The sequence below is a fragment of the Alligator sinensis genome, unplaced genomic scaffold (genome assembly GCF_000455745.1).
Source record: "Alligator sinensis unplaced genomic scaffold, ASM45574v1 scaffold707_1, whole genome shotgun sequence".
NCBI lineage: Eukaryota > Metazoa > Chordata > Crocodylia > Alligatoridae > Alligator > Alligator sinensis.
Window position 1 is genome coordinate 383,977 of NW_005842065.1, and position 10,575 is coordinate 394,551.

General features: G+C 50.0%; 1 protein-coding gene across 1 annotated transcript in view; it reads left to right on the forward strand.

The window, feature by feature from the left end:
• Positions 1-10,575, forward strand: part of C3 (complement C3) — a 62,215-nt gene that overhangs the window by 26,855 nt on the left and 24,785 nt on the right. The window contains exons 17-23 of the mRNA XM_006023345.3: positions 1,255-1,455; positions 1,616-1,727; positions 3,227-3,312; positions 4,631-4,770; positions 6,909-7,121; positions 8,967-9,033; positions 10,340-10,426. Coding sequence (XP_006023407.1) covers positions 1,255-1,455; positions 1,616-1,727; positions 3,227-3,312; positions 4,631-4,770; positions 6,909-7,121; positions 8,967-9,033; positions 10,340-10,426 — 906 coding nt within the window. The remainder of the gene's footprint in view (positions 1-1,254; positions 1,456-1,615; positions 1,728-3,226; positions 3,313-4,630; positions 4,771-6,908; positions 7,122-8,966; positions 9,034-10,339; positions 10,427-10,575) is intronic.

Genomic DNA, 10,575 nt, shown 5'->3' on the forward strand with positions numbered 1-10,575 from the left:
CGAGACCATTACAAAGGAGAGAATCATATACACCATGGAGTGAAGTGATTAGCAGGAATCAAGTAGATCCAGTGACTCCCTTACTGCTGCCTGGATAGAAACGCAACTCTCCACCCCCCCGGCATTTTGTTTTAAAGTATGGGTAGAACAGAAATGAAAGGGAAGGGGAGTTGTCACTGCACCCCCAACCTGCACCTAATGGGGGTGAGTTCCATATAAGGAGGGATAGGAAAGCCTGTGATGGAGGGAGATGATATAGGTATTGAGTGGTTGAACCTTTTTGGAGCTCCCTCTACGTTTTGTGTCTGTACAGCACTTGGCACAATGAGCTTCTGGCCCCCAACTCCAGCTGCTAAGTGTTCCCCACAATGCAAATAGTATTAATAATAACAGGAAAACTGATAATTTAGCTACTTTCATAACATAAGAATAAGGGACACTCAAAGAAATGGAAAAACCAGTAACTGAGAGCTAAGGAAAGAACCGATTACCGCATTTGCTAACATACAACACTCAGCTCATTGTTCAGCTCAATGATCACTGGAGATTTTACTCTAGGCCAGTAACTGGAAGAAACAGCTCTTATCTTAGTTCTCACATAAAACACACACTACAAGGTGCTTCTTTGGGGAAATAGGGGTGTACTGTATATGAGAATATGTTGTATCCATTGAGTGCAAAATTAAATCATGGAACTCACCGTCTCAGGAATGTCTTGAGGCTTAACAGGGTTCAGGAAAAGATTATATGCTTAGCTAAGGAACAAGAACATTTGTGATCACACTAGGGTTTTGTTTTTAAGAGGGTTATAAACATTCATGCTTCGGTGCATTATCCAAACTCTAACGGGTCAGGAAGAAATTTCTCCTGGGGAGGTTATGCCATTATATGGTTTCTCTGAAGCAAAGGGGGCTGATCATTGTTAGGGACGAAATATTAGACTAGATCAGGGTGTCAAACCTAAAGCTTATGGGTCAGATCCAGCCCATGGAGCCATGTCCCCTGGCTCAGGTAAGGACAGGGCCCAGCACTGAAATCCAGAGCATTAAGCTCTGTTAGGGATAAACATCCATGACAGAAGCAAGTGGCAGCTTTTTTTAACCCCCTGATGCTATTTGACTTGCCACTGGGTCTGGATCCAGCCCACAAGAAGCCCCACCTTCTGGACCTAGCCCTACCTTCTTCCTTTGCCCATGTCCGGTAGTAGGTCAGTGGAAGCTGGGTTGCAAAGACCTTGTGGCTTGTACCTTTCAGTGGCAAATTACCATGACCAGAAGCTGAAGAAGTGCTGTGAAGATGGGATGTACGAGAATCCCATGGGCCACAGCTGTGACAAGCGGGCAGTGTACATCCAGGACACCAAGGAGTGTGTGGCTGCCTTCCTTGACTGCTGCAAATACATCAAGACCATCCGAGATGAGAAGCAAAGGGAACTCGTCCTGGAACTGGCAAGAAGCAAGTACTGGGCCTTTAAGAGGGGCTGGAGGAGGACAGCTCGGGGAGGACATCAAGGAAAGCCCCGTAATGGCTTGCATACCACACACCTCTGCTCCAGAGCTGGTCAGACTTAGAAATGACCAGCCCACCCTGATAAGCCTGTGTTTTGACTCCCCAGGTGAGGTTGATGAAGGGTTCTTGTCAGATGATGATATTACCTCGAGGAGCCTGTTCCCAGAGAGCTGGTTATGGCAAGTGGAGCAGCTGACAGAACAACCAAACAACATGGGGTAAGCTCTTGTAGTAATACCATTATTATTACCATGTTTTTTCCCTTGTACAATATGCCCCCAAATAAGACACACCCTCTGTTTCTAAAAGGCAGGCTGAGGAAGATACAATCTTTCCTTGATAATGCTGATAAGTAGCCATATGGAACTGAGTAGCAGCACCTGGGGACCCAGTATTGCCATATTTCTTTGCCTATAGTAAGCACTGCAATTTTCAGGTGTTGATTTGGGGAGGGGATGGGATGCATTTTATGCAAGAAAACATGGTAATCAAAGCACTTAGTGGAAGCAAGTGCATTGTGATTAGACTCAGTGTTTCTCCTTCAGCAAGATTCTCAGAGCAAGCTGCAGCATTTGATGTGAGTGAAGGCCAAAGGTAGGTATCTGGTCCATATTTGTAGGTTCATTTGCTGCAGGTGTGAGGGCTAAATTATGTAGTCTGTCCCCCCTTATAACACAGGCTAGTATTTCACCCTGTGATCCTGTTATTTCATCATTGGCTTCACTTCAAAAGGCACACAGTAGCCATCTACCTCCATCAGCTTCAGTGCCGATTTAAAAAAAAAAAAAAAAAAAATCAGGCTGCTGACTGAATTGCCTGAATATGGATGTAGACATCTGAATCTTCAATCTCTGCCCCAAAAAACATTTATTTTATTCAAGAACTTCTCATGAGTGTTTATTGTTCATGGTGTGCTGTTGCTTCCATAAGTCACGTCTTCCAGCTGATAGGGGAATAACCAAAGATAGGCAAGTCTTTGGGCCATGCCTTTTTCCCCTGCGATAGAATATAAGTACTCCAACTGGAAGTAGGCCTGGACATCAGAGTTAATCCTGAGACTTTTAAAAGAGGTTGTATCCCATTGCTGGTCATAGGAAAGTTGGACTGGAAGGGACCTAACCAGGTTATCTAGTCCAGCCCCAATCCTCGAGGCAGAATCCTACCTAACTGAACCATCCCAGTTCAGTGTCTGTCCCACCTGCTCTTGATCATTTCCAGGGATGAAGACTCCATCACTTCTCTGGGCAGCTTGTTCCAATGCTTGACCACCCTTAGAGTAAGAATGTTCCTCCCCATCTCCAACCTCAATTTCTCTTGCTCCAGCTTAAGGCCGTTGCTCCTAATCCTGTCCCCTGTGGTCATTTCCATTCTCTTTGTCATTGCCCTTCAGGGATTTGAAGACTGCTGATATATTCCCCTCAGTCCTCTCTTCTCTAGACCAAAATAACTCTAGTTCTTTCAGCCTGTCCTCATCAGTCCTGCTTCCCAGGTCTCTAATCATTTTTGTTGCTTTGGGCCAGATTTGCCAATCTGTCTCCTTCCAGTCTGGTGTGGAGTTCCTCCCTGAGCTGTAGATCCAGGGCTAAATAAGTTTCCATCAGGGTTTACCCCCAGATTTCAGCTGTATGGCTCAACATGAAGATGGACACATTTCTTGACTGGGGAATGTTCATCTCCGTCCTTCCACAAAGCCCTCTGCCTTTCTTTTTTTATGCAGAATTTCTACCAAGACAATACCTGTTTTCCTGAAGGACTCTATCACAACCTGGGAGGTCCTGGCTGTGAGCCTCTCTGAAAACAAAGGTATGTGGCATATGGCAAACTCTCCAAAGAGCAGGTAGAGATGGTAATGGGAGAAAGACTCTAGGCCAGGGGTTTTCAACCAAGGGTATGCGTACCCCCAGGGTACTTAGATAGGAAGTAGGGGGTATGCACAAACAGGCAGGCAGCCGGGGCCGAAGCACACCCCAGGGCACGGTGGCAGCATCTCCCTGGGTGCCTTACCATACTTTGCTTCTTACCCAGGGGAGAGGGAGGAGGAGGAACATGCTGGGTGCCACTGATCCCACATGGCGCACTGCAGTGCTTCCCCGCCCCCACCTCAGCTCGCTCTATGTGCCCACTCCCAGGAGCAGGGCCAGGGGAGCGAGGGCAGTGGTGCCCCTCTGTGGGCTGCACAAGTGCTGCCTGGCTGGACAGGGGTGCAGCAGGGCTCACACACGGCGGCCACCACTGCCCTGCACCACTGCCACACCCCGCGCTGCTTTCCTGTGGCCAGTCACACATGTGGCTCCACAGGCTACTGACAGGCAGCATGTGAGATGCGAGGTGTAACAGAGCTGCACGTGCAACCAGCCACAGGAAAGCAGTGCAGGGCACGGCAATGGCGGTGCAGGGTGTTGGTGGCTGCTACGTGCAAGCTCCCTGCCCACCCCCATCCAGCTAGGTGGCCACAGAGGGGCACTGCTGCCCATGCCGCTGCGCCCCCCCCCGGCCCTGCTTCTGGAAGCAGCCAGAGACACACACTTCCCCCCCCCCTTCTCAATCTGGCCCTGCCCTTTCCCCCCCACACTTACCTGTTGGGGGTGTGTATGTCTGCATCTCCATGTGTCTGTGTCTTTGTCTGTCCCCTGCCCCCCTGGCCTCAGCAGGCACATGGCATCACATGGCTCTTGGGGCAGCAGGGTGCAGAGTCTAGCCTGCAGCAGCAGCTGCCTCTGCCTCGTGCACAGATCTGGGTGGCACATGCCCCTGGACCTCCACCGGGGTGCTCACAGCAGCAGGAACTGCCCCCCCCACCCCCCCAGACGAACCATTCTTGTGGCTCCATCCCACACTGTGCCCCTGCTCTTGCCCCAGCCCCACTCCCTCCCTCACCACAGGGGCCTTGATCTGCGCCCCTGCCCCTTAAAACCAAGAAAAAAATATAAAGGGGTACATGAGCTGAAACTTTGACGCAGAAGGGGTACACTTGTTAAAAAAGATTGAAAACCCCTGCTCTAGGCTGTAATGGGCCTCGGAAACATAGCATTGTTCCAGCTGGCTGAGAAAGTAGATGTTTTTCAGTAGGAATGAATAAGCCCCGCCCTGACCTCAAGTCCTTCTCTGTTGGCCGGTGCAGGAATCTGTGTGGCCAACCCCTATGAGATCACAGTGATGAAGGACTTCTTCATTGACCTTCGCTTGCCCTACTCTGTGGTGAGGAATGAGCAGGTGGAGATCCGGGCAATTCTCTACAATTACTGGGATAAGAATATCAAGGTGAGCTTGCTGTTTCTTGTGTCTCTAGGGACGTGTGATGAAATGGGGGCCCTAAATTGAAGCAGTGGGTTTTGAAAAACACCGCTTCAATTTAGGGCCAATTAAACCCCCTTTTTGTGCACAAACCCAACTTACCTGCCTCTCCAGCAGAGGGGAGGAGAGGGTGAGCTGCCAGCAGGCAGAGTGGTCCCTTGGCTGTGGGGGGCATCTGGGTGCTTCCCTCCACAGCAGCAGCAGGCCACCCCCCAGGCAGACCCCCTGGCTCAGGTGGTCCCGGGAGGCACCAGGTCCCCACGCAGCTCATGCAGACAGGCAGGCTCTGGTAGGGGTGTGGGGGAGGAGGAAGATCAGGCTCACTGCTTTTTTCCTCTTTTGGGCAGAGCTGTCCTTCCCGGGCTGCTGCCACACTGCCTGCTTCATGGCTGGTAAGGCAGCAAACTAAAACTCCTCAGAGGAGTCTTAGTTTGCTGTGCCCCAAGTCATTTAAGGCACATTACACCACTGAATTTGCTACAGTGGCTGTAATTAATGCACAGTATGCCACCAAAGCGTGAAAACGCCAACACCATTAAAGCGGTGCAAAAGCATTTAGCCCGCTTTAAAGTGTCATGCACACATGCCCCTCATTTCATCTACACACGGCCTGGGTCTTCAGTGTGAATGTAGATAGGAAATAAGGTGACTCGATTCTAGGACCCCATCTCTCAGGGCATTAGAGGTCCCTATCTCTTAGCACCCCTTAAGAGATGTGCTTTACAACTTCTAGAATCAGGACCAGAGAATGCATCCAGCACCAGGACAGAGCAAGGTGGAAATAGTAAAACTTCTTCTCTGGCTGGGCATCAAATCTCACTAAGTACTGGCCTTTAGAATGGCAGTTTCCTTATACTCTCCCTGGCCATTAGACCAGATGGTTCTTCTTCCTTCTGAGGACCAAAGGTCCCTCTGAGGTGGGGGCAAAAGAGATGTAGGGTGAAAGTGATCCTGAAGGGAAGCTCAGGAAAGATCTCAAGATAGTCTCATGCATGAACACCGCATGCCCCCAGAGGCTGGGGGGTGGGGCACAGCAACCGCCCACAGGTGGCAGCGGTGGTGTCCTGTGGCAGGGCATGGCGATGGTGACTGGGGAGCTCCCACAAGCAGCTGCAGCAGTGTCAGCAGCAGAGGGGAGGAGGGAGGTGGCGAATGCCGACCAGCGGTCGGTGACCACCAGCGGACGCCAGTGGTGGTGTCGGCGGCAAGGGTGGGGGGGGTGGCAAATGGCAGCCGCCCCCAGGCACCACCGGCACCGCCAATCTCAGGGGGTGCATGTACGCCTGCATGCATGCCCTACATGTCAGCAATGCTCTCATGCTTTAGAACATTTGTGTCCAACCTTTTTTGCTCCATTGGCTGGATGGCTGGTGCAGGGTGGGTCTATGAGCTGAATCCACTCCATGGGCCCCATCCAGGTGCACATGGGTTCAGTGCATGCTGGATCAGTCCTGCATGCCGTATGGTGGTTACAGCCCCACAGGGGATCAGGCCTGTCACCCCAGTCCCCCTGCACACTGGATCAGACCCAGTCCCTACAGCGCCACATGGTCTGGATTGGGCACCACTGCCTATCCCCAGCTGTGTGGGCATGAGATTGGACCAGGGGTTCAGCACCCCTGCTTTAGAAATACAGACTTACCTTGGTTAACCATCCTTAGTTATCAGGATGAAAGACAAACTCTAATCAGAGGGTGCATTTTTGGGTAGCAACATGTTGCATGTGGGGATGGAGCAAGGAACTAAGTAAAGACTCTGCCTAGATCAGTGGTACCTGGAGATCCTTCTAGGGTGCCCCAGGGTGCCACACCATTTTAGCGTGGTTAGGCATGCCAGTATGATTCACAAGACAAACCCAGAGATTTCAAATAGGAAGGCAGAGTGTTTAAAAGCATCCTGCCCTATTGTGGGCTTTCTGAGTTTTTTTGCAGCAGAAGAATTGTTCTGTTTTGTGTAGTCACAGGAGCAAAAATTTAAGAGCTGGCATTTTCCAAGCAGGACCTGGAATCTAACAACAACAGAGTCTAGGGCCTAATGAAAGGGCCTTGGGTCTAACAAGATTGAGAACCGCCAGCCTAGAACCACCATCTCTGTTCTTTCTTCAGGTCCGAGTAGAATTGATACACAACCCGGCTTTCTGCAGCGCATCGACTTCCAAGCAGAGGTACCGCCAGATATATGATCTCCCACGCTTGTCCTCCCTGGCAGTGCCATTAGTCATTGTCCCCTTGGAGCTGGGGCTCCATGATGTCGAGGTCAAAGCTGCTGTGTGGGGCCAATTCGTGGCTGATGGTGTAAAGAAGAAGCTGAAAGTCGTGGTAGGTATCAGGGGATATCTCCTGTTGGGGCAGATTGGCTGGTATTGGGAACACCTGCATCTCTGTCCTCATAGAATCGTATGGTGACTGTACACAAGCATGGAGGCTGCTGTAATTGCAGCATGTTGGAGCAGACTCAGTTAACCAAGTCTTCTGGAAATGTGGCAGTTACTGTGCTCTAGCAGCCTTCCATGTCTTGTGTATCAGTGTCCCTGCACTTCAAAATGGCAGCAGGGGCGCTTGAACTAAAACGTCACTTCCCCCTCCCCCCCAAGTGCACGTGTAAATGTGCTAATAGAGAAGTGGGGCTGAAGGGACCTCTAGAGATCACATCTAGTCCAAACCCCTGCCTGAGGCAGGATCAGCCCTGTACAAACCATCCTAGACAAATCCATTGTCCAACCTTTTAGCAAAACTATACAGTCAACCCTGACATAACACAAGGAATCACACCCAAACCTGCCACAGGTAAAGCAGGGGACCCACAGCTGCCAAAATCTTGCTTCTGTAAAAGATTGTTTATATATGCTCAAGAAATCCCAGGTAGAGGCCATGCCCCCTGCTACAGAGAAAGGCAAACTCTCCCCACAAGTCCATACTAATCTGGCCATGGGGTAGAACTCCTTCCTGACCCCACATCTGACATTGGTCTGACCCTGAGCAGAGGAGTGAGACCCTCAAGCCAAGAACCTCCAGGTTTGTGTCCCAACAGAAGCATTAGCACAGTCCAGTAGCCATCCCCAGCCTGGGCTGCAGTCAACACCCAATGCCCTGATACATGAAGCAGAAAATGGGGAGGCCTTCCTACTTCCTTTCTACTGCTGTGGCAATGATGACCAAGCTGGGAGTGTCCTTTATACCCTCAACTTTTGGCTATTACTGGAGGGACCCTGAGCTCAGAATCTGGCCCCTTAAACCAGCCAGTGGTGGAATCCATGGAAACTCGGGGTACCTGGGAGTTACTGCTGACCAGTCTGCAGTGTCCCTTGGGAGCCAACCAATGTAGCATCCCTGGGGGGATTCTAACAGGTGCTCCATCCCCCATGCTCCAGAGGATCACCACAACACTAGATGAAAGGAAGGTTCTCCACTGAAGGTCAAAAGGAAGAGAGAATTCCCTCAGGGAGATCCTAGAGCAATGGCCAATTTGGATTCTTTGTTTTCATGCCCTGTTCAATTCTTTGGGTTAATTTCCCCAGGAATCCAAGTGTTTATATCTGGGATACCATCTTCGCCCACATGCTACATGTACCTTTCCCCCAAAAATGAGCCCTCTAAAATTAGGAGGGCATGTCTGAAGTGAGAGTGCTGATTTTTTTTTTTTCTTCCCTGCAGTAGAAGCATGGAGGAACAGAAGCATAGAGATACTGTGTTGTAATGACTGTCAAAATGGCTGGTGCTTCTCTCGTGCAGGGGAGGGGGGGGAAAAAAAACTCGTGTTAACCCTTTCATTGCTGCCACTGAATTACCAGTATCTTCTGGCTAAGCAGCCTTCCAAACCCGAGTTGTATGTCATAATTGGAGGCATGTACACTAGAAAATATATAGTAAATGTGGACTACAGACCCTCCTAAGCAGGGTCAAAAAGGAAAGGAGAAGCTGCTTGATACTGGGGTGGGGGAGCAGATCTGAGACTCAGTCAGCCTTATTCTGATGTCAGTTATAGCAGTGTCATGTGCCCAGTGACTAGCACAGCAATTGGTCCTGACTTAGGCTGAGATCATTAGCATCATGGTTGGGCCTTAAGAAAGTATGTCTTTTACCTTTCTTATTGGCTCTTCACTGTCTCCAGATGCCCCTGGTTGTCACGATGTAATGATTTGTGTCCTTGTGGTTCCTTTCCAGCCTGAAGGGATGAGGATGACAAAAACGGTCAAGTCCGTCACCCTGGAGCCCTCTGTGAAGGGGCTGGGTAAGTTACTGACATGCTTTACTTTCAAACCATGTCTTTCTTCCTGTAGGATCACCCACAGTTGCTTGGGGTCAAATTCACTTTCTGCCCCAGGCTGGAGCCAGACTGTGAGGATCCTTGGAGGACTGGATCCTGCCTAGGGCATGCAGCGGCAGTGGCTGGAGGGCAACTGAGGCTCTATCAGCCCTTGCCCTCCTTCTTGTCACCAATTACTATGTCCACAGGGGCCAAAGGGTCCCAGATTCTGCCCCATATCCTCCAATGTCCAGTGGCCTGCTGGTATCCCAGCAGTCTGGATAGAGCAACTCCCTGAACTAGATCTAGCACACATGGATCTAGTCCAGTAAGCAACAGTCCAGTAGACAATGGTTTCAGGAGATGCTGCAGGGAACATGTGACGGGACGCCTATACATGAGCCAGGAGGCTGCTCCAGCACTCTGTAATTACAGTGCTCCTACCAGCCTCCATGCCTCATGTATCAGTGTCCCCATGCTTCAAAATAGTGGTAGGGGCACTTTAACTAAAGCTTGTTCAAGCTTTAGATAAAGCACCCCCACTGCCATTTTGAAGCGCAGAGATGCTTATACACGAGACACTCCAGGAGCTTTAATTGGAGCATTTCTTGGAGCCACTCTAATTAAAGCCCCCTCCCCCCCCCCCTTCTCTCCAGAGCATGTGTAAAAATGCCCATGCAGTTGCATAGGTTTTGGGCTGCATCAATAGAAGCATTAGATGCAAGACATGGGAGGTGACAGCGCCTCTACTCAGTGCTGGTTTGTTTGACACCCCTGATCTAAAGCAATGACCCTTCTGTGTTTTAAGCCTTTGTAGCTATTCCAACCCCTTTGTTGATTGTCACAGAATCCTAGAAAATTAGGATTGGAAGGGACCCCAGATGGTCACCTAGTCCAACCCCCTGCTCAAAGCAGGACTATCCCCAACTGTATCATCCCAGCCAAGGCTTTGTCTAGCCATATCTTAAAAACCTTCAAGGATGCAGATTGCACCTTACTAATGGAATCAGGTGTTCTCCACCTTAATATGTCCCAGCCTGTTATCCAATTGTGCCTTGCTTAGTTTTGGCCAAGCTGGAAGCCAATATGAAGCTGTTCATCTTTGCACCTAATGACTAGCTTGCTAATTCCCAGCTCAGCAGCCCCCATCACTTCTTTTCTCCTAGCAGCTGGGTTGATTTTGCACGGTTCTCTGTCAATGTTGCAAGAGTCCTAGTCAAAGCTCAAGGGGTTGTTGCAGTCATTTGCACTGATAACATGTTGTTGCTTCCTTCCATATCTTCCTTCTTAGGTGGAGTCCAAGTTGAGCAAGTGACAGCTGCAGATATAGAGGACATTGTTCCTAACACAGAGTCGGAGACCAGAGTCAGCGTTCAAGGTGAGAGCTAGGGACTTTCAAGGGCTTTGGAGGCCACAATAAGGGGAAAAAGGACTTCTTTTCTTGTCACTCACACCTACAGCTGACTGATTTACTGTATGACACTGTTGACATCTCCTTGTTATCCAGAGGTGCTATAGAGCATTCCT